This window comes from Arachis ipaensis, chromosome B04, assembly GCF_000816755.2.
Source record: "Arachis ipaensis cultivar K30076 chromosome B04, Araip1.1, whole genome shotgun sequence".
Classification (NCBI taxonomy): domain Eukaryota; kingdom Viridiplantae; phylum Streptophyta; class Magnoliopsida; order Fabales; family Fabaceae; genus Arachis; species Arachis ipaensis.
The window spans coordinates 88,510,809-88,535,402 of record NC_029788.2 but is presented as its reverse complement, the minus strand read 5'-3'; the positions used below and the strand labels follow the sequence as shown (position 1 = coordinate 88,535,402).

Sequence of the window (24,594 nt, the reverse complement as noted above, 5' to 3'; positions counted from 1 at the left end):
GCGGTTCGTCCTTGTGAGCCTGAGGGATGAACCGATTGTGCTTCATTGCATACTATGTGTGTCTTTTTCTTTTATGCTATTAGGTTATCTACTTGATATTGCATAGCATGCTTGTTTGTGAGTGCCTTTTTTGGGATAATTGAAGCACTAGGCTTTTGATATTCAGACTGATCACCTTGATATCGATTGTTTGGTGTAGACAAGAACCCTAATGGCCACTCGCGGATGAGGTAGTACACGTTCACAAGCCGAGAGTAGAAATGCGCAACTGGCCGATAACCATGCCGAATTTATGGCGGCAATGGCTAATCTTGCGAACACCATGTACCCAATTCCTAATATTTTCAACAAAAATACAAAACACCCTTTTACTCAACCAATGTCCCAAGTTTCTCCACACTTGAATGATGCACACATTCACTAGCCTAAGCTAATCAAAGATCCAAATTAAGGACATTTATTGTTTTTCGCTTAAAGGCTTGTAATGTGCTAAAATTAAGAACAAGTGGGTTAATCGTAGGCTCAAAGTTGGCTAACAATGGAATAGAAAAGGTAAGGCTATTTGGGTAAGTGAGCTTAATTGAAACAATGGCCTCAATCATATAAATGCATGTAAACAAGGAATAATGGACATATAGATTCAAACAAATCAAAGATTACAATCATAGAAAGAGAATAATGCACACAAGAAGGAAAATAAGTGGTTATAATATGTAACCACACCATTAGGCTCAAAACTCACAAGCTTGTGTTCTTAGCTCAAAACGTGTTCCACAAGATTCAATGAAAAATTTGTACTCAAATCAATTGGGGTGCCAATACCCTATAGATAAATTTCTTGAAAAGTTTCATTATTTTGACTAAGCTTATTATGTATACATATGCAAAATAAGAAAATGTAACAAAAAATCCTAAAAGATCTAAAAATAAAATACAAAAGTGTTGGGATTAGAAACTTGTCATCCAAAAAATGCCGACTGGTCGGACGACCTCCCCACACTTAAAAGTTTGCATCGTCCTCGGTGCATCCAAAGATGAGCAAGGGGGTACGGCAACTACATGGGTTGCCACCTTTAGCTGGTGGATCAACCGGCTGCTGCATGTTCCTTTTCCCACTTCCATTTTTGCTTATAACAATTCATCTTGAAATTAGAAGGTAGGATAGTAAGAAGAGTAAGTGCAAAAGCAAGGAAGCAAAAATTGTTGGAATGAGGTAAATCACTAAAATGGAGTGAGTGGAGTAGCGGCGACATTGATAAAAGTGAGTGTGCATTCTAAGTTGTGTGCGATTTAGAACACAAACTAGCATAAAAAGCTATGTCACAAGATAGGCATGCACTTCACTCATTCTAGTGTGCTTGAGATGCTCTAAACTTGTAGGTTAATACAACCCAATCAAGCAGTGAAGAAGCGTGAAAGCATTCAAGCCAAATACATATGGATGCATACGATCAAGAAGCATAATGCATAAAGATCAATGCATTAACATCCATCAAAAGATTGCCTAATTAAAGAATAGGATTCAAATCACATGGTGGCCAAAACATGCATTTCAAAAAGATTTAGAAATCTTGAAGGCAATTCTCATATGTACTTGGTATTCACAAAATTAAGCATGAAGAACTCAAAACCAAGTAGCGAAATATAACCTCAACAATAAAATCTAACAACGAATAACAAAAACAGTTATGCTAAAATGACATTCAGTTAGTAATAAGTAGCAATATATAGTGAACAAAATCAATAATCTAACACTTATAATGAAAAAGAGAAAATTAAATGAAAATTAAACTAACTAAACAACCAATTAGCTAACTAAAAGAAATAGTTATAGATGGTGTTTGGTAGTGTTGGACGATGGATGAGAGAAGGAAAGAAGAGAAAAGAAGGAAAGAAATGGAAAGAAGAGAAGAAAAGAAGATGATGAAAGAAGGCAATCCACGCGTACGCGTGGGTCACGCGTGCGTGTGGAGATGGTGAAATGGAGGCGACGTGTATGCGTGGGTTGACCTATGCCTCAAGCACAAGTCTGGCACACTTCAGGCACAACTCTCTAGTTTTTGGCTGGGAGGTGGAAATTTTGAATCTACGCGTACGCGTGGGTCACGCGTGCGCGTGGATGGTCGAAAAGCTTGGGGTCACGTGTACGCGTGAGGCACGTGTACGCGTGGGTTGGTGCTCTATTTTTCAAAATTTTTCCAAGTTCTTGCACCAAACCAAGCATTTCAAAGCTCCAAACAGCTACCAAAACACCATAAAACCTTATTTAACCTATTAGACTACTAACTTAACTCAACAAACCAAACAAAACATTAAATTAAACTACTTTTACCAATATTTACAAAAGAAAAAAATGAAAAGATTTTACCATGGTGGGGTGTCTCCCACCTAGCACTTTTATTTATTGTCCTTAAGTTGGACTTATGGGGAGCTCCTCATCAAAGTGGCTTGTGCTTGAATTCATCTTGGAACATCCACCAATGCTTGAACTTCCAATAAGCTCCATTCTTCAAAATTAATACCACCAAGCCTTGATGGAGTTTCGCACAAGCTAAGGGCTCCCAAAAGTGATCCTCATGTATTCCCGGATCCCATATCTTGTTTCTACACCCGTCTTCAAGTTGATCATCGTTAGTCCATCCGGGTGGCAAGCGACATGAATTCTCAATCGAGCGACCAAACCACTTCCTAGACCCAAGCAATCTAGTTCTACACCAACCCTTGCTATTAAGCCTTGAACATGTAACCATTATGAACCTTGATGTACAATTCCAACCACTAACCATCTTCTATATGCTCTTAAAGCCACAAAGAGCTCTAAGTTTCCCATCCATCTCAAGCAAACCATATTCGAATGGAATCATAAAGCTTAGGGGTGAGAGATTCACCCACTTGAATGAAAGAATGGATGGTGATGGCTTGGGGAGAGGTAATTCCAATGTCTTTGCAAGCTTCACTCCCTTATATTCTTCCTTGATTATCTCCACCTCTAGGCAAGCTTCTTCAATTTCAACCTCTTCCTCTTGGTAGCTTCCTTCCAATTCAATCTCTTCTTCATTGCTTACCAAGGGCATGGGAGGTTGTGCCTCTTCTTTGATCTCTATTTCAAGTCCCATGGGAGAGGATTCAATTGTAGATAAGAATTCATCAATGATTGAATCCATCTCTTGATAAACCTCTTCAAAGTCTCCAACCATGATATGCTTTGGGGGTTGTACACCCTCCTCAACATCAATATCGAGCATCTTGGAAGAGGGCTCCATGATGCTACATTCCCATGGACTTTTCACATCTCCTAAGTCTTCAACCACTTCTTTCTCTTCAATAACAATCATAGCTTCCTCCAATTGCTCCAATACAAAATCTAACTCCTCATCCCCCACCAGAGTTTCTAATCCCTCCTTCATGCTACACTCTTCTATTGATTCTCCGAAATTGGCAATGGAAGTGCCTTGAGTGCATGAGTATCGGGAGGCTAAAGTGTTTACTACCTTGATCAAGGCGGCCGTGGATTCTAGTACGTCCCTTTTCATCCCTTCTTGTCTTTGAAGGAATAGAGTGAGAGAATCATCCATTGGGGCTTGGGGTGGATATGAGGGTTCATTATTTTGGAGAAAGGATTCATAATAGGAAGATGGTTCTTCTTAGTGGAAATATGGAGGTGGTGCATATGAAATGTATGGTTCTTGGGAGTGTTGATGTTGGAATTATGGTGGCTTGGTGCACGAAAATTACTTCACAATGTAATTTCGCACAACTAACCAGCAAGTGCACTGGGTCGTCCAAGTAATACCTTACGTGAGTAAGGGTCGATCCCACGGAGATTGTTGGCTTGAAGCAATCTATGGTTATCTTGTAACTCTTAGTCAGGAAGACAATAAAATAATTCACTTATCAAATATGATTGCAAGGAGAAAAAGGGCAGAATACAAATTATACTTGTATGCAATGATGGAGAATATGTTGGAGTTTTGGAGATGCTTTGTCTTCTGAAATTCTGCTTTCCTCTGTTTTTTGATTCACGCACGCACGTCCTCCTATGGCAAGCTGTGTGTAGGTGGATCACCGTTGTCAATGGCTACCATCCATCCTTCCAGTGAAAAGGGTCCAAATGCGCTGTCACCGCACGGCTAATCATCTGCAGGTTCTCAATCGTACCGGAATAGGATTTACTATCCTTTTGCGTCTGTCACTACGCTCAGCACTCGCGAGTTTGAAGCTCGTCACAGTCATTCAATCCTTGAATCCTACTCAGAATACCACAGACAAGGTTTAGACTTTAAGGATTCTCTTGAATTCCTTTTCTGGCGTTGAACTCCAACTTGCAACTTGTTTCTGGCGCTGGACGCCAGAATTGGGCAGAGGGCTGGCGTTGAACGCCAGTTTATGTCGTCTATCCTTGAGCAAAGTATGGACTATTATATATTTCTGGAAAGCCCTGGATGGCTACTTTCCAACGCAATTGGAAGCACACCATTTGGGGTCTTGTAGCTCCAGAAAATTCATTTTGAGTGCAGGGAGGTCAGAATCCAACAGCATCAGCAGTCCTTTTTCAGCCTGAATCAGATTTTTGCTCAGCTCCCTCAATTTCAGCCAAAAAATACCTGAAATTACAGAAAAACACACAAACTCGTAGTAAAGTCCAGAAATATGAATTTTGCCTAGAAACTAATGAAAATAAACTAAAAACCAACTAAAACATACTAAAATCTATATGAAATTAACCCCAAAAAGCGTATAAAATATCCGCTCATCACAACACCAAACTTGAACTGTTGCTTGTCCTCAAGCAACTAGACAAATAAAATAGAAGACTAATAGGTTGAGAAGCAATAATATCTCTGAGTTTTTGAGTGAAGCTCAGATTCTAATTAGATGAGCGAGACTAGTAGCTTTTTGCTTCCGAACAGTTTTGGCATCTCACTTTATCCATTGAAGCTCAGAGTGATTGGCATCTATAGGAGCTTAGAATTCAGATAGTGTTATTGATTCTCCTATTTCAGTATAATGATTCTTGAACACAGCTACTTTATGAGTCTTGGCCGTGGCCCTAAGCACTTTGTTTTCCAGTGTTACCACCGGATACATAAATGCCACAGACACATAATTGGGTGAACCCTTTTAGATTGTGACTCAGCTTTGCTAAAGTCCCCAATTAGAGGTGTCCAGGGTTCTTAAGCACACTCTTCTTTTTGCTTTGGACCTTGACTTTAACCGCTCAGTCTCAAGTTTTCACTTGACACCTTCACGCCACAAGCACATGGCTAGGGACAGCTTGGTTTAGCCGTTTAGGCCAGGATTTTATTCCCTTAGGCCCTCCTATCCACTGATGCTCAAAGCCTTGGGATCCTTTCTATTACCCTTGCCTTTTGGTTTTAAGAGCTTTGGCTTTTTCTGCTTGCTTTCTCTTTCTTTCTCTCTTTTTTTTTTCTGCAAGCTTTGTTCTTTGCTACTTTTTCTTGCTTCAAGAATCATTTTTATGATTTTTCAGATTATCAATAACATGTCTCATGTTCATCATTCTTTCAAGAGCCAACATATTTAACAGTCTTAAACAACAAATTCAAAAGACATATGCACTGTTCAAGCATTCATTCAGAAGACAGAAAGCACTGCCACCACATGTTACTAATTAGAATTTTTCTTATTAAAAACTCGAATTTTATTGCCTCTTATTCAAAAGATCTACTATTTTATTCATGTTTGCTGATGATGAGAAAGATAGACTATAACTTAATTGGAGGTAAAATCAAAATAGACACTAATTACTACTATATGACTCCTAAGGTAAACTCTTATAACGACAACTATCACAGAGTTAAAGCAGAAATTGGAATTTAACAACCTTTGTTCTGGGAAGTGGATGTTCCTCGGATCTGTGGGGTGGTTGGTCCTTCAAGAGATAACTTCTGGCGCTTCAATTCCCTCAAGTCACGCCCTTGCTCTTCCTGTTCTTTAATCAAATAGCAAAGAATTTGACTTTGTTCCTTCTGTTCCTTTATTATTTGTTCCATAGCTTCTTGCATCTTGGTAACTGATGTTTCAAGATACTCCCAATATTCAGATTGAGGGATTTCTCGGAGAAATTCCTGTGTTTTCTTCTTGATGGGGTCATCCTGTGCTTGTTATTTTTCCATTGATGCTTTGGTGATTAGTTTCTCAATTGAGATATACTCAGTTATTCCCATCCTTACTCCAGCGTCCTTGCAGAGCAGAGAAATCAAGCTTGGGTAAGCCAACCTGGTCTCTAGAATTTTTATTAGCAATTTTGTAGAATTCAGTTGAAATCAGTTGATGAACTTCCACTTCTTTTCCCATCATGATGCAATGGATCATCACTGCTCTTTTAACAGTGACTTCAGAACAGTTGCTGGTGGGCAGCAGAGAATGCCCAATGAAGTCCAGCCATCCTCTGGCGACTGGTTTGAGATCTTCTCTTTTGAGTTGATTTGGGACACCCTTTGTGCTGGTAGTCCACCTGGCTCCAGGGATACATATATCCTCTAGAATCTTATCCAGGCCCTTGTCTGTTCTCATCATTCTCCTGTTGAAAGAGTCTGGATCATCTTTCAGCTGAGGTAGCTTTAAGATCTCCCTGATCTTGTCAGGGTTGGTATGAACAATCTTTCCTCTGACCACGGTCCAATATTCATAGAAAGCAGTTCCAGATAGTTTTTGCTTGTCTGTCTGCCACATATTAGCATAGAACTCCTGGACCATATTCCTTCCCACTTTCGTTTCAGGATTAGCTAGGACCTCCCAGTTCCTGATTCGAATTTGCTCCTGGATCTCTGGATATTCGTCTTCTTTCAGATCGAATCTAACTTTCGGGATCACTGATCTTAGATCCATTATTTTGTAATAATGGTCTGAATGTTCTTTAGATAAGAACTTCCCTTGATTCCAAAGTGGTTTTGGAACGCTCTCTTTCTTGCCTCTTGAAGTGGGTTGTTTTCCCTTAGGAGCCATGGTCTTAGTGATCACGGAGAAACACACCAAACTTAGAGGTTTTCTTATCCTCAAGCAAAAGAAAAGAAAGGAGAGGGATAAAAGGAGAGCTAGGTGCAATTGTTGATGGAAGGGGAGGGAGGGGGTGGGTTCGAAAATTTAGAAAAGATATGATAAAAAAAGATTGATTTGGAAAAGATAAGATAGAAGATATGATAAGAGAGGATGTAGTTTAAAATTGAAAAGATATGAAAGAATTTTGAAAAAGATAAATCTAGATTTTGAAAAAGATAATGTGGAGATTTGAAAAAGATATTAGTTGAAAAGATAGTTTTGTTTTGAAAATTTGAAAAAGAGTTGAATTGAATTGAAAAAGAGGGTTTGTGCTTATGGATTAAGATACATTTGATATTTTTAAGGTAGGATTTTTAGAAATTAGGGATTTTAGAAATCAGGGTTCTTAACATGTTTATGCAAGAAATCATGAATTGAAACATGAAAATTAAGATTAAAATGAAAAATATGAAGAACAAACGAATGTACCTCCTTCCCACCATCCTGGCGTTTGAACGCCCAAATGCTGCATGTTTTGGGCGTTCAACGCCCAAATGCTGCTTCTCCTGGGCGTTCAACGCCCATTTGCTGCTTATTTCTGGCGTTGAACGCCAGAAAGTCCTTTTTTACTGGGCGTTTTTCTGAACGCCCAGAACGCTGTAAATCTGGCGTTAAACGCCCAGAAAGAGCTTCTTTCTGGCGTTCAACGCCCAGATGGCTATCCTTACTGGCGTTCAACGCCCAGTGGATGCTTCTATTGGGCGTTGAACGCCCAAAACAGACTTTTACTGGCGTTTTCTTGCCAGTGAGCTCCTTTTTTCTGTTTTGCGTGCAGAATCCTTCTGTAACCCTGTGAACTTATACAATTGACTCTTTACCTTAGGGTCAATGAACTTTATATAAACAAATAAAAATAAAAATAGGGCAGAATGCTTAGAGGATTGATGCCCCATGGCTGGGTTGCCTTCCAGCAAGCGCTTCTTTATTGTCTTTAGCTGGACCTTGCTGAGCTTTTAATCTAGCTTCAGCCTTGAGCACTCTTGCTCAACATTGCCTTCAAGATAGTGCTTGATTCTCTGTCCATTAACAATGAACTTCTTATCAGAATCAATATCTTGAAGCTCCACATAACCATATGGTGATACACTTGTAATCACATATAGTCCCCTCCACCGGGACTTCAGTTTCCCGGGGAATAGCCTGAGCCTAGAGTTAAACAACAGAATCTTTTGTCCTGGTTTAAAGATTCTAGATGACAGCTTCCTGTCATGCTATTTTTTTTATTTTTCTTTAACAGAACTGCATTTTCGAAAGCAGTGAATCTGAATTCCTCTAGCTCATTTAGCTGGAGCAATCTTTTTTCTCCAGCTAATTTGGCATCAAAGTTTAGGAATCTGGTTGCCCAGTAGGCTTTATGTTCCAGTTCCAGGGCAGGTGACATGTCTTACCATACACAAGTTGGTATGGAGAGGTCCCTATAGGAGTCTTGAATGCTGTTCTGTAAGCCCACAGAGCATCATCCAAGATTCTTGCCCAATCCTTTCTACAGGTATTTACAGTCTGTTCCAGGATTCTCTTCAGTTCTCTGTTAGAGACTTCAGCTTGCCTATTAGTTTGTGGATGATATGGAGTTGCCACCTTGTGGCGAATCCCATACCGAACCATGGCAGAGTAAAGCTGTTTGTTGCAGAAGTGAGTACCTCCATCACTGATTAGTACTCTAGGGACACCAAACCTGCTAAAAATATGTTTCTGGAGGAACTTCAGCACTGTTTTAGTATCATTGGTGGGTGTGGCAACGGCCTCTACCCATTTTGATATGTAGTCAACTGCCACCAGAATGTAAGTGTTTGAGTATGATGGTGGGAAAGGTCCCATGAAGTCAATTCCCCATACGTCAAACAACTCAATCTCCAAGATTCCTTGTTGAGGCATGGCGTAACCATGAGGCAAATTACCAGCTCTTTGGCAACTGTCATAGTTGCGTACAAACTCTCGGGAATCTTTATAGAGTGTGGGCCAATAAAAGCCACATTGGAGGACCTTGGTGGTTGTTCGCTCACCTCCGAAATGGCCTCCATATTGTGATCCATGGCAATGCCATAGGATCCTCTGTGCTTCTTCTCTAGGCACACATCTCCGAATTATTCCGTCTGTACATCTCTTAAAGAGATAGGGTTCATCCCACAAGTAGTACTTTGCATCAGTGATTAATTTTTTCTTTTGTTGCCTGTTGTACTCCTTGGGTATGAACCTTGCAGCTTTATAGTTTGCAATATCGGCAAACCATGGTGTTTTCTGGATGGCAAACAAATGCTCATCCGGAAATCCCAATACTGCACCAATGGCGTGATCACTGGCATCATACATTAGCTCAAATGGTAATGTCCAGTCTGGTGCAGAAATAACTGGTGCTGTGACCAGCTTAGCTTTCAGCGTTTCAAACGCCTGCAGACACTGTGTCAAACACAAATGGCGTGTCAGCAGCTAGCAAATTGCTTAGAGGTTTTGCGATTTTTGAAAAATCCTTTATAAACCTCCTATAAAATCCTGCATGCCCCAGAAAGCTTCTGATTGCCTTAACATTGGCAGGTGGTGGTAATTTTTCAATTACCTCTATTTTTGCTTGATCCACCTCTATTCCCTTGTTTGAGATTTTATGCCCAAGGACAATCCCTTCAGTCACCATGAAGTGACATTTTTCCCAGTTTAAGACTAGGTTGGTCTCTTGGCATCTCTTCAGGACAAGTTTCAGGTGATCAAGACAGGAGCTGAATGAGTCTCCATATACTGAGAAGTCATCCATGAAGACTTCCAGAAAATTTTCCACCATATTAGAGAAAATAGAGAGCATGCATCTCTGGAAGGTTGCCGGCGCATTACACAGCCCAAATGGCATCCTTCTGTAAGCAAACACTCCAGATGGACATGTGAATGCTATTTTCTCTTGATCCTGGGGATCTACTGCAATCTGGTTATAGCCTGAGTAGCCATCCAAAAAGCAGTAATAATCATAACCTGCTAGTCTCTCTAGCATCTGGTCTATGAATGGTAAAGGAAAATGATCCTTTCTGGTGGCTGTATTGAGCCTTCTATAGTCAATACGCATGCGCCACCCTGTAACTGTTCTTGTAGGAACCAGTTCATTTTTTTCATTATGAATCACTGTCATGCCTCCCTTTTTTGGGACGACTTGGACAAGGCTCACCTAGGGGCTATCAGAAATAGGATAAATAATCCATTTTCAGAGGCTCTTTCATGTCCTCTGAATCCTCCAAATCAGGCTGAACATCTTTAAAGATGTCTTCCAACTCTGATTCGAGACTCTCAGCCATGTTGATCTCTTCTACCAAAGAGTCAATAAGATCAACTTTCATGAGGCCTTTTGATGTGTCTGGGTGCTGCATGGCTTTGACAGCATTCAACTTAAACTCATCCTCATTGACTCTCAGGGTTATTTCCCCCTGTTGGACGTCAATGAGAGTTCGTCCAGTTGCTAGGAAGGGTCTTCCTAGAATGAGAGTAGCACTCTTGTGCTCCTCCATTTTCAGCACTACAAAGTCAGTGGGAAAGGCGAATGGCCCAACTCTGACAATCATGTCTTCAATCACGCCTGATGGGTATTTAATGGAGCCATCAGCAAGTTGGAGACATATCCGGGTTGGTTTAACTTCCTCAGTTAAACCAAGCTTTCTGATAGTGGATGCAGGTATCAGGTTGATGCTTGCCCCAAGATCATATAAATCTGTCTTGGTGCAATTACCTTCTAATGTGCATGGTATCAGAAAACTCCCAGGGTCTTTAAGCTTTTCAGGGAAGCTTTTCAGAATGACTGCACTGCATTCTTCAGTGAGGAGAACTCTTTCTATTTCTCTCCAATCCTTTTTATGACTCAAGATCTCTTTCATGAACTTGGCATAAGAAGGTATTTGCTCCAGTGCCTCTGCAAATGGGATCTTTATTTCAAGAGTCCTGAGATAATCTGCAAAGCGAGCAAATTGCTTATCCTGCTCCTCTTTCCGGAGTTTTTGAGGATAAGGTATCTTGGCTTTATATTCCTCAACCTTAGTTGCTGTAGGTTTATTGCCTATAGAAGTGGTTGAAGAAGCCTTTTTAGAGGGGTTGTCATCAGCACTTGTGTGTATCTGATCCCTCTCTGGTAATTGAGTGCCAGAGTTAGAAGTTGGAGTGACGTTAGACTCCAATTCCTTGTCTGTTCCTGGCATAGAAGACCGAAATACTGGCAACTTTGCTGCACCATGATAATGAGCTGAGGATTCAACTCAAAGCTACTGACTCCAATGGAGGGTATGCAGATACTACTCCCATATGAAATAGTAGAGGGGTTAGCATATGACCCCAGAGTCCTCCTGGATTGTTCATTTCCACTTAGATCCATAATGGAGAAAGGGAGATGATGTCAAATAAAAAATTTATTTTTTATTTATTTATTTATTTATTTAATTCGAAAATGAAATAAATTAAAATAAAATAAACAAAAATGGTTGAAAATTTTCGAAAAATTGAGGAGAGAGAAAGTGGTTAGGAAGTTTTAAAAAGGATATGATGATTTTTGAAAAAGGTTTTAAATTTAAAAAAAATCTGAATTTTTAAAGGTAAATTTCGAAAATTTGCTTTAAAATAGAGAGAAAAGATATTTTTGAATTTAAAGAGGAGAGAGAAAAATAATAAGATGGCACAAGATTTAGGATTTTTAGATCAGATGCTCCTTGTTTTTGAAAATTTTGGAGGGAAAACACCAAGGAACACCAAACTTAAAATTTTTAGAAAACTAAACTAAAATTTTCGAAAACCAAAAGAGAAATCAACAAAAAAATACCAAACTTAAAGTTTAGCACAAAATTTAATAGAGAAATTATTATTTTTGAAAACGATTTTTTCTTTAAAAAGAGTATACCAAACTGCCACGGACTTAGACCAACGCTCTAGCCAATTGGGCAGTAAATGTAACACTTGTTTTGAAGAAGTATAAAATTTTAACCAAGAACAATAATAAGAGACTCTAAATCAAAAAGAAAAAGTTTCCTAATCTAAGCAACAAAATAAACCGTCAGTTGTTCAAACACGAACAATCCCCGGCAACGGCGCCAAAAACTTGGTGCACGAAAATTACTTCACAATATAATTTCGCACAACTAACCAGCAAGTGCACTGGGTCGTCCAAGTAATACCTTACGTGAGTAAGGGTCGATCCCACGGAGATTGTTGGCTTGAAGAAATCTATGGTTATCTTGTAACTCTTAGTCGTAAGTGGTTGTCAGGCACACGTTCGTGGTGGAATGATGATGATTGTCACGTTCATCACATTCATATTGAAGTGCGAATGGAGATCTTAGATAGGAACACGCATGGTTGAATGGAAAACAGAAATACTTGCATTAATTCATCGGGACACAGCAGAGCTCCTCACCCCCAACAATGGAGTTTAGAGACTCATGCCATCAAAAGGTACAAAGTTCAGATCTAAAATGTCATGAGATACAAAGTAAGTCCCTAAAAGTTGTTTAAATACTAAACTAGTAACCTAGGTTTACAGAAAATGAGTAAACTATAACAGATAGTGCAGAAATCCACTTCTGGGGCCCACTTGGTGTGTGCTGGGGCTGAGACTAAAGCTTTCACGTGCCTGGGGCTGTTTTGGGCGTTCAACGCCAGCTTTGGATCCTTTTCTGGCGTTGAACTCCAACTTGCAACTTGTTTCTGGCGCTGGACGCCAGAATTGGGCAGAGGGCTGGCGTTGAACGCCAGTTTACGTCATCTATCCTTGAGCAAAGTATGGACTATTATATATTTATGGAAATCCCTGGATGTCTACTTTCCAACGCAATTGGAAGCACGCCATTTGGGGTTCTGTAGCTCCAGAAAATCTATATTGAGTGCAGGGAGGTCAGAATCCAACAGCATCAGCAATCCTTTTTCAGCCTGAATCAGATTTTTGCTCAGCTCCCTCAATTTCAGCCAGAAAATACCCAAAATTATAGAAAAACACACAAACTCATAGTAAAGTCCAGAAATATGAATTTTGCCTAGAAACTAATGAAAATAAACTAAAAACCAACTAAAACATACTAAAATCTATATGAAATTAACCCCAAAAAGCGTATAAAATATCCGCTCATCATGGCTCTAAGAATTTTCTTACATAATGGTCACACGGATGAGGTAGGGGTGATTGGGTATATGATGGATGAGGGTCATAGGGAGGTATTTGGTAAAAAAGGGCTTGTGAGTATATTTGAGGGTTATGTTGAGGGTGAGGTTCATAACCATATGGTGGGGCTTGTTGGTAACTACAAGGGGGTCCGCCATATCTATTGGGTTGATATGCATCATGGAATGGTTGTTGCTCATAATACATTGGTGGGGGTTGTTGCCATGAAGATTGAGCATACGCTTGAGGTTCCTCCCACCTTTGATTGTTCCATCCTTGATACATGTTCTCATTATAATCTCCATTTCCTACAACATAGTTGTAACCAAACTCATAGCCAAAGGGATGAGAATTTATGATAGCAAATACAAAAAAAAGTACAAAAACAAGGAGATAAAATCTAACTACTAAATCAAACAAGCAAACTAACAAAAGAGCAAACTATTCACAATATTAACATATGTAAAATAACCAATAACAAGCGCACATTTGCAATTCCCCAACAATGGCGCCATTTTGATGAATAGAAATTGCAAGAAAAGTAGATCTACACTATCAATTGCAAGGAAATTAACAACAACAACTCAAATCAACAATAAAAGAAATCAAACTCAAATTGCATTAAAGAAAAATAGAGAAAACAAGAGTGCATCAATAACAAGTAAACAATTACAAGTAATGAAATACAAAACTAAGAAAGCAAAGGTAGAGGAATAAGAAATTGAAAAGAAAAAGTAAATCAAAGCATGAATTAAACCTATATCTAAGAAATCCTAATCTAGATCTAACCTACTTCTAGAGAGAAGAGAGAGCTTCTCTCTCTAGAAACTAACTAAAACATGATGAAAATTCAACTATGTGTTCCCCCTGACTCTTCTCAATTCTGCATGTAATAGGCTTCAGAAATGAGTTGGATTTGGGCCTGGGAAGCCCAGAAATTGCCCCCAATGTTTTTACTTTAATGAAGTCACGTTCGAGCATCGACGCGTACGCGTGGGTCACGCGTACGCGTCGCCATGCGACTTTAAATTTACGCGTGCACGTCTTCTACGCGTGCGCGTCGGTGTAAGCACTCCAAATCCTTGATTTTCCATGATTTCTCCACTTGCATGCTTTTCTCTTCACTCCTTTGATCTATTCCTAGCCTTTTCAACCTGAATTCACTAACAAACACATCAAGGTATCTAGTGGAATCAAAGGTGAATCAAAACTAGCAAATTAAGGGCCTAAAAAGCATGTTTTCACACTTAAGCACAATTTAGGAGAAAATCATGAAACCATGCTATTTCATTGAATAAATGTGAGTAAAGTGGTTAAAATCCACCTAAATTAAGCACAAAATATACTACGAAATAATGGTGCATCAGGGACATTGCCTCCTAGTATATCCTAGAAGCCTACACATATCACATCTCTTTGGGCAATCATAATCAGTGTCATCCATACTATTTCTTATCCTTGTAGTCTGAAAACGACCAACTATCACTCGCATCATGATGGGATCAGGGATAACCTGAGGACCCTCGTACAAGGGCTTCAAGTCATCATGAATTGGTGGAGAGAAACCCATCTTATAAACATTGAACATGGTGCTGAGGCAATACACATTATCAACATAAGTCCTCCAATCTAGTCTGCAATACGAATAAGCTACAAACATATGACGACATGGATAATGGAGGTTTTGAAAATATCCACAGTCATATGTGCACAACGATAGCGAAACCCTACACGTACTTAAAGCAATTCTTTCCCCTGTCGGTGCAATCTCATCCACAACAAACTTTGAGTTTCCTCTGTCATACAGTTCAACCCGCATATTTTTGGAGGCATGTAGATTATTCTCAATCGCTTTCATGAGTGTTTGACAAAATTCTTGTCTAGTCTCGAGCTACAACTCTGCTTCCTTTCCTTTTCTAACAAAGAGCTCAGCCAAACGCCCATGTGTTAACTTAACAAGTGAACCCATGGGTGTACCATTTAGGACGACATTAATACACTCATAAATATTGGTTGTCATATGACCATATCAGCGGCCATCCCGATGTTGGGTCCACAACTCTATTCTGATCCTGTTGTACCAATCAACCATTGCCGGGTCTTTCTGCTTCAAGATATCCATGTAATATTAATGCTCTTGTTCAGTCTTCGCGTATGTTGTATTCACAATAATCTTTCATACATCCTTAGATCTAAAGTTTAGCGTAAAATTAGCAGCTATGTGTCTTGCACAGAATGCACGATATGTGGTTGATAGGAGCCACCCACTATCTTTGGCAACCAACACAGCCTTGATTGCATTGTGGCAGTCAGAGATAACTAGAATGACAGGCTATGGTGTCACGTGTTGACGAAGATGACTCGGGAAAAGCTTCTACAAATCCGTGTTCTCGCCCTCCACTAACCCAACGCAATTGGGAGAATGTTTGAGTTTCCATCTTTTGCAATCGTCATTAGTAAAGTACCCCCATACTTGCCATACAAATGAGTACCATCGATAGATATTAGTGGCTTGCAAAATTTCAAGGCCTCAACACACGGAGGAAACGTCCAAAACAATTGATGAAAAAACACCCTCGTTCCATCGACCGTATTACCAGCCCTGACAGGTGAAGTACGGAACACTGCTATAGTGCCAAGCATATATATCTGTACAATCGCCTTCTACTTAGCCATCCACACCTTTCTGTAACTAGGCTTGAAACCAAATTTTGATGACACCGCATTTTGCAATACCTTCATGGAGATTGATGCATCCGTCATGAGCAGTGATAGAATTGACGCATAGATGACATGATAATCGAGCTTCCTATGATCGGTGGATATCTCTGTTGCAAGACATGTGTGCGGCCCATTGTATTTTTGGACTTTCCAGTAGCCTCATCTCTATGCACAGTCACGGTATCAACCAATTACATCCATTTCCAAACTGCACACACTTTCCATGATACTTCAATGGATTGGATTCAAACAGTTTATCTCAACACCCCAACGAATATTATAACTCTTCATTATCAACACAACTTCCCCTTTGCTTTAGAACCTCTAGCCGATTTGAAACTTGTCTGTGCCAAGCATACCAAGCCCGTCTCCATGAATAGTAGGTTGATGTTGATCTGAAAATGCTGATTGATTCATTGCCTCAACATCTAAATTAGAGAAGTGTGGAGGGTACTGTTGTGTCTGAGAGCATGACTAATATTGCGATCTCCCAACTCGTGTTGTGTCTTTTTTATTGTCGATATCATCACCAATAACGAGTGGTTCCGAATCTAACCCATCATATCTGATAGCCTCAGCAAGTGGATCCGTATTTCTGACCTCCAAGAATACCGGTGCACCATCCAATACAAGTGCTGCTCTCATTGCAGCTACAAGCTCTCTAAAGGTACGCACATCTCCTAAGTCATCTGCATTATCTGCCTGCACAGGCAAATCTACTACAAATGATGGAGACAAAATATGAGTAGTAACCTCGTAACTAGTTGGAATGGCGCTAGAATCTCCTTCTATCATGCTGGTTGGCAGATTCAGAGCAGATCCACCAGAGCTACCCTTTATATTAACCATTCTCGCAAACAACTCCATAGCTCCCAAATCTGGAAATCTAGGTTGACTGTGAAATATAACTCGCATGTCGTCATCTCCTAGCATCTCATACTTTCCAAACTTAACATAACCTTGCCTGAGTAAGATAGGAATCCAAAAAACACTTGTTTTACACTTTTTTGCTGCACTTTTCTAACTTCTGTAATATACTATTTTGTAAATCCAATAAACTCGTTGAAGGATTTACAATACTCCAATCTTTTACTAGAAAACGTAACACCCTCACTTGTGTTTTTATCAATTTTTTCTCAGTGATGAACTAGCAAAAACACACTCTCAGCCATCTTTTTCAAAACTCTCAATTCATCTATGGAACATTATATATCATACTCATTTTTTTATAGCTTCTTTGTCTTCATAAATCGGGTCTTGAGCTTTATGTATTCAAATGTAAATCGTTATAGCCTATTGTGTCTTAGATTTTTGCACGTAAATCGTGCTGGACTGTTGTGTGTTGTGTCAAACACATAAATCATGCTACCCTCTAGTGGTTTAGATAAAAAACATGTAATCCATCCTACCATAGGACGAGTTACATTCAACTTGGAAAGCTCAGTACCCTGGAATAATTTACGTGCATTTCGTGAAGGTGTTCCATGCATAAATCGTCATAGAGTGTGGTGTTTTACATATTATTAAAAACACACAGCTCTGTGATGATTTATATATTAATAGATTTAGGAGATTTACATTTTGAAATATGATTTAGGAGAATCTGATAATATTCATCCCTTTATTTTATTTAAATAAAAAAGTCCTTATAAAAGTGTTTTTTTATCTCAAGTTAACATATTCCATTGCTTAGGAGTCCAAAGAGTTGATATGGCTTCTAAAGTTTTTCTACTTCAAAAAAGAATGAAACCATGATTCAACCCGCACATTCTCATATATCTTTTAGCCATTTCATAAAGGACACTTGATTTTTGAGTTGGGACTATTTTTTCCATATATACATATATATAATATGCTATGTACAAAGCACAATAGAGGGAGAGAAAAACTTTTCAAATAGTTGGCTTGTTGAGCATGTTCCTTAATATATTGGAGCCAAAACACACTATTTTTGTATGTGTTTGCATTGCATTTCTGAAGTAAGCTTTTTAGACCTAATAATTCATCAGGAGAGGGAACGTGACCATGAACCATTTTTAAAGTATGGCAATTTAAGACAAATTATTTTTGAGGTGACCAAAGTATAGAATTACTGTTGAGGTCATCTTGCAAATGTTATACGGCCCTTTTCCAGCTTAATTTTACTTAATTTTACTTTATTTAATTTACAAAAGAAAAATGTTTCTTAGTACATCAAAAATCTTGAAAAGAAATGAAGATTATGTAAAATATTTACTTAAGAAATGAAAACTGTGTAAAATATTTACTTTATTTACTAAAGTTAAAATATATATATATATTTTTCACAAAAATTGAAGGACATTTTTGTAAAATGAGTTAAAGATTAAATTATTATAATATCTTAAGGGAGGGGAATAATGTGGAGTATGTATAAAAGATAGAAATGGAAGTGATATTTCTCAACGAAAAAAGATATTTATCATAGTCAAATATAATTCAAACCTCTAATTAATGAAAATTAAATTCTTGATTTTATTCATAATTTCATAAGTCAAATCTATTATTAATATATGTAATTTTTTGAAACATTTTTTTATTAAGTTACGTTTACAATTAATTATATATTTTTTTCATTGAGAGTTAATTGCATTAATTTAAAAGTTGACGTAATTATTGTGTATGATTTGCAGATATTATTTCTTTTAAAACAATAAAAAGTAAGGTGTTCAATGCTATTTTTCTCTCTTTTAAATCTATTGACCTCTTTCACAATTCCATGATTTTTTATCTTCTATATATATAGAGATAGTTATTATATCCCTTCTTGAGAAGCGAACAATGCATGCTTTACCCATAATTCCGTGATTCTCTTGTAGTCTTTCTTTCTTCTCTCATATTCATAGTTTCTTCAGTTATTGCTGTTCTCTTTCTGTGTGTATTATATTCAAAATGAGCGAAGTTCCTGATGGAGACTCTGTCAGCCTTGATATGCTGAAAAAGTTAATGGCTCAATTTGCCGAAAAGAGGGACTGGAACCAGTATCATAGTCCGAGGAACCTTCTTTTGGCTTTGGTATATAACTTCTTTAATTTTTCTGTGTTACAATAATATAAAATCCAAACTATATTGATGCACACATGAACACTGATATACGCGCGCAACCGCAGTTCGTGTGTATATATATAATTTGTAATTTTGTATACACGTGAAGTTTATACAATTCAGATAATATGTCACTCATATTTATATCCATGTTAAAAGATCTTTTTATATTGGGTTATGCTAGGTAACTAACGACTTTCTTAAACAACGGACCTTAAAATTGACCAAATTCAAGTAAAACACACTACATTCCAAAATACTTACCTAAATCCTAATATTAGAATAATCAATCGCACACCTAATAAATTGAAAATTGAACATCCAATATATACATTGTTCACATCCATTGTTCACATTATTTAATATTTTTATTGTTTAATATTTTCATTGTCTACCTGTACTTTTCTATTTATATTCCATGCTCAAATGGTTTATGACACTTAATTATTAATTGAGATTTCGAGTGCATATATGTTTTATTATTTTGTTAAGAATAAAATCATATGATATTTTATTTAAAATAATTTATAATTATTTATATTGAATTTTTATTTAGAATTTAAGATTTATTTTACTTTTTAATTATGTTTAAATTTTACTATTTACTTTTATACATAGACTGCGATTTTTTTTCCAATATATCATGCTTTGTTTAGCCAAAATATTCAAAATAATAAAGAACATAATTACATAATCTTAATTTATTCACTTATATATTGTTTTCTTATCAATTATTTCTATCCCAATATTACTGTATTTAGAGCTTTAAAATATTTTAAATCCGAAACTTTTTCATTTAGACGATGATCTATCACTCAGTTATGTTTTTTGTTCTTTTTGCGACTTTTCTCAAATGAGAGTCAAATTGACTTTAATGGAAAACATATTTCATTTGTTTACACCATACAAATTAAAACATATGATTTTCTATTTTTTTTTTTTTGTCTTTACTTAAATTATGATGTTGATATTACTTGTCTGGAACAGATTACCATAGAAAAAGATTTAATTTGAATTAAATTATTATTACAAATCAAATTTGGAATCATTCATATGTATGAAATTAATTTGGTTATTGTCATTATTTCACATTTTTACCCTCTTTCCTCTTTCTTCCTCAATACAATTAGTTTGAATATTGTCAAATCTTATCAAAAATACAATAAGAAAATGCAACCTAGTATTGATTTTATAAATCAGATTACTTCTGAATCTTTTAAGGTGATGTTTATGGTTTCTTTATTTTGGTTTTTAAATTGTTTAACTTTTCTTTTAAAATAATAAATAAAATATTTAAAATAAAAAATAAATTATGTAAAATTTATTAAATACTATTTATTTATCTTTTTTAGTAATGTACGTACAAAGTAATAGAGGGAGTGGATCCTCTCTAGTGGAAAAAAAATTGGATGATATCCAGTGGAAAATCTCACCCTTCAATGCATTCTCTCTCTCATTTATTTCTGGTCCCACTTGAAGAATTGAAGGTGGAAAATTACACTGTATTCTCTCCGGTGACAAAAAAACTGGAGAGGATCCATTTCCAGTAATAGACACCATAGCATTCACCATCTTTTAAATACCAAACACATGATTGGTTTGCATTTAATCATACCACAAGAAATTTGTTGGGCAATGACAAATAGTTTCATGTTATGTTATTAATGGTAGATGTTCTTCCTTGATAAGTCTTCTATCTCCTGCAATATAGCTGGTCCACCCTGAGTTGAATTTGATATAATCTAGATGGATGAGATATATGTAAGACAATGTAGAATACAGAACATGGGTACTTACAAGAAACCCTAATCAGTTGCTCAAGTCGGTTTAGCGATTTTCTCACTTAAGTGGAGTTTTCCATATACCTCCCCTTCTTCTCTAAAATTGGTTCCTATAAGTTTTTGATAACATAGTTACCGTTGTCTATAAATAATCAATTACTAACGCATAATAATCATTTATAAAAAAGGATAATTGTTACATGTAACCGGATTATAACGTTATTATTTTGTATTTCTAATCGATTTATACGTGAATTATGTATGACTTATAACAGACAGATCAAGAAGAGATAACAACTAATCAGAGTTAACCAAAAAGACAAACAAGACTAAAAGATGTGGTCTCTAGATCATTTCCAATTCTTAATTAACTGATTTGTTTGTTTGTATATTATTCTTTGTAGGTGGGTGAAGTTGGTGAATTGGCTGAGATATTTCAGTGGAAAGGTGAAGTCAAGAGGGGACTTCCCAATTGGAAAGAAGAAGAAAAAACACATCTTAGTGAGGAGCTTTCAGATGTGTTACTTTACCTTGTCAGGCTCTCTGATACCTGTGGTATTGATCTTGGAAAAGCTGCTTTGAGAAAGGTTGAACTCAATGCCATAAAATACCCAGTAAAAAGTTATCAAGATGTTTCAACTTCAAGCAAGAAGTATAAACAAATCACTCTTGAAACTCCAACAAGTAATAATGGTGATCGCAATACTGAAAAAGATTGATCATATATTTTTGACTAGGGGATTGTGACATTTGCTTGCAACTTTGTTATGGTCAGTGGCATATTTGGTAGTATAATAATATGTAATGGTTCATGCCATTCCATGTAGAATAAAGTATAGTTGAAATTTGTCTTGGTCGTGTTTATTCTCACATACTTAGTTACTATTTTGTCATAATCAAATCCCCTTGTGAATGTTATATTAGACATGGATGGATAAAGAAACCTATATTTCGATTTAGTTTAAATACATATATAAATAATTATTTTTATATTAATTGTTTCATTGTTTTTTACCAAAAAGTAATTATACTTTAATTTAATTTAATGATTAAGTACTAATGCACATAAAATTGGGTAACAATATATACAAGATAAACATATCTTCAAATGAAACAAAACAAAACTCGTAGAGAATCCAAAAGGGATAAACACTAATATATTGGATTAGAGTGATGCTATGTAAAAATTTTCATTTTTTTGATAAGCAAATGACATACACCTTTTTATTATCTATTATTTTGCTGCATGTTTGGAGTCATTAACATTCTTTTCAAAATTAATTTAAGTTTCTCTCAAATTAAATTCCTACCATTTCTCAATCACATTATTATCCATTAAATACAATAATTCTCTGCAAAAATTATGAAAGTTAAATTAAAAATTTTTAACAACTTCTATTATACAACTTATATTTTACATATAGACTATTAAAAAATAAAAAATAAAATAAAAAATATAAACAAAAATTTTAAAATAATTTTTTAAAAATAATTATTAACAATAAGACGTATAGTTAAAAATTTGATAATATTAATTATAAAAATTTTTAATTATAGACATCATCATAAGTATAAAATTATGAATATTATGAATACAAATTATGGATGTTATTAATATAAAATTATGGATATTATGTGTATGAGAATTTATAGATGTTATGAGTAAATTTATCAATTGAATAAATTAATTTAAGAATTTGACATTTTTTAAATTCAATTATGATAAAATTTAAAAACATTTGTGTTAACTTTATAATTACTTATGCAATAACTAAAAAATGATACGTGTACGGATATAATATCTAATAAACATGAATTTAATTTTTAGACGTTAGTTGTATGTAATTATGGATGTTATGTATATGAACGTATGAATGTTATGTGTATGAACATAGTAGTACAATATAATTATAAATACACATAAAAACGCAAAAATTAAATAAATCAGTTTATTACCATACTTCATCAAAACTAATGTGTTTTTTCATATTCTCAAAAATTGGTTGACTGACAACAATCTCGTTGGGTGAGTCTGTCTGTTGTTCAAATTCTTCATTAGTACTTTCTATCATAGGTACCGTATTAAGGTCGAATTCAATTGTCATACTATTTGCAATGATAAAGATGACTTCTTGTAAAATTTCTTGTCTTATTCTAAATTTCTAATTGTGCTTGCAATGGTATTAAAGTTGTGAATTTTGAATGAAAATAATTAAATTAACGAAAACAAACCCATATTAGGATAGCTTTCAGGTTTTGCATCTCCATTAAATGATGATAAATAACTTAACAAAAATAAAAAATCAATTACAATTAACTCATTTAATACAAATTATCGATACTGTTCTTTATAATTATTATTAGTCTTTATTATATTCTTAAATATAAAAATTAAATCATAAAAAAAAATATTAAGTATTGATTACAAGAATGCCTATAAGGAATATGATATTATAATTAATGTCATTAATAAATGAGACTGATAAGAATATGATAAGTGGATTGATAGGAGAATGAGATAAAAAATAAAACTGTTATTAAGTTATATAAATGAAGTAAATTATAAAAAATTTTCGTTAATTATGGCTGAAAATTTTTTGTTACCAAATTTTTTTTATTGAATTATTGGGTAGCATTAGAGCAACACGTGCAATAATATTCTCTAAAAGATAAGAAAATTTCAAAAAGGTTAGTACTTAAATATCTCGACAAAATATCCTAAATTTTATGTGATCTAATAATTTAGTTTTAAAATTTTGACAATACTTAAAACTTAAATATATACAATTAAAAAATATGTAATGTTTTTAAATAATTTAAATCAATTGAGTTGCTATTTACTCATTTAAGCATTGATCAACATGGAGTCTCACTAAAAAATAGCATATTGCTCATTTTCTCAAGTATATAAGTTAATATCTCATCCTACTCATCTATTAAAATTTCTTTTCTTAACGTATCATTCTTCTAATATTTACCATTCAAAATCATTTACATGCACATACCATTAAGAAGACTTTTAATAAAGTTGAAACATGACTAAAATAAAAGTGTGGTAAGATTTGAAAAAAGTGAGCTAAAAGTGTTCAAATTAAGATTTGAAACATGCACATACTTAGGCATGATACAAATTTTTCTTTTTTTTTTCAAATTATTTAATTTATACCTTATATGAATTTATACATATTCTCTTTTCTTTTTTTTCTTTTTCTTCCTTTTTTCTTTTCAAAACACCAATTTTTCATCATTTTTTTCTTTTCTAGTATATAATTCTTTCTCACATTTTGACTATTGCATATCTGATGCCAAGGCATCTTAGGCTAGTTTCACTAGGGGTGTTGCACACCAAAATAATTCAAGGGTGAATGTGAGATTCTAAGTTTGGTGTTCCACCAAAAACTTCATTAAAAGCACATTTCTACCTCAGCATGACTAGTCACTAGCTCCAACCAATCAGGGAAACTACTTAAACAATAGTTTAATTTCTAGTTCATAGTTTCTTTTTTTTAGTTCATAGTTATTTTCTTAATAAAGGCACATGAGGTTTTCTGCATATGATCCCAATTGCTGCATATGGCAAGGAACTAAGTTTCGTGTTCACACACCAATCTAAGTTCAGAGGCCTACAAACATCCATGCATGCTAACCAATTCTCAATGTGCTTGGGGAACAAGCAACTTCTAATAGCTTTGCAGGAAGACAATCAATCTCATGGAAGGAATATACATCATCATCAAAGAGAACACCAAGGCTAGGAAGGATGATGAACAACAAAGAAGATGCTAAAAGATTGTATTGTCACTTAATTGCTTGTACTTTGAATTGCTGATATTTGAAGTTTGCATGCACCCCTGC

The 24,594-nt window shown here is 35.7% G+C and overlaps 2 protein-coding genes across 2 annotated transcripts; one reads left to right on the top strand and one right to left on the bottom strand.

Annotated features, from left to right (window-relative positions):
- On the bottom strand, positions 14,538-14,993 carry LOC107636660. The gene has a single exon (XM_016340155.1). It carries the CDS (start codon positions 14,991-14,993, stop codon positions 14,538-14,540), a length of 456 nt encoding a protein of 151 aa, XP_016195641.1.
- LOC107637858 (dCTP pyrophosphatase 1-like) lies at positions 18,685-21,678 on the top strand. The gene is made up of 2 exons (XM_016341135.2): positions 18,685-18,928; positions 21,144-21,678. Exons 1-2 carry the CDS (start codon positions 18,806-18,808, stop codon positions 21,456-21,458), a joined length of 438 nt encoding a protein of 145 aa, XP_016196621.1. The 5' UTR covers positions 18,685-18,805; the 3' UTR covers positions 21,459-21,678.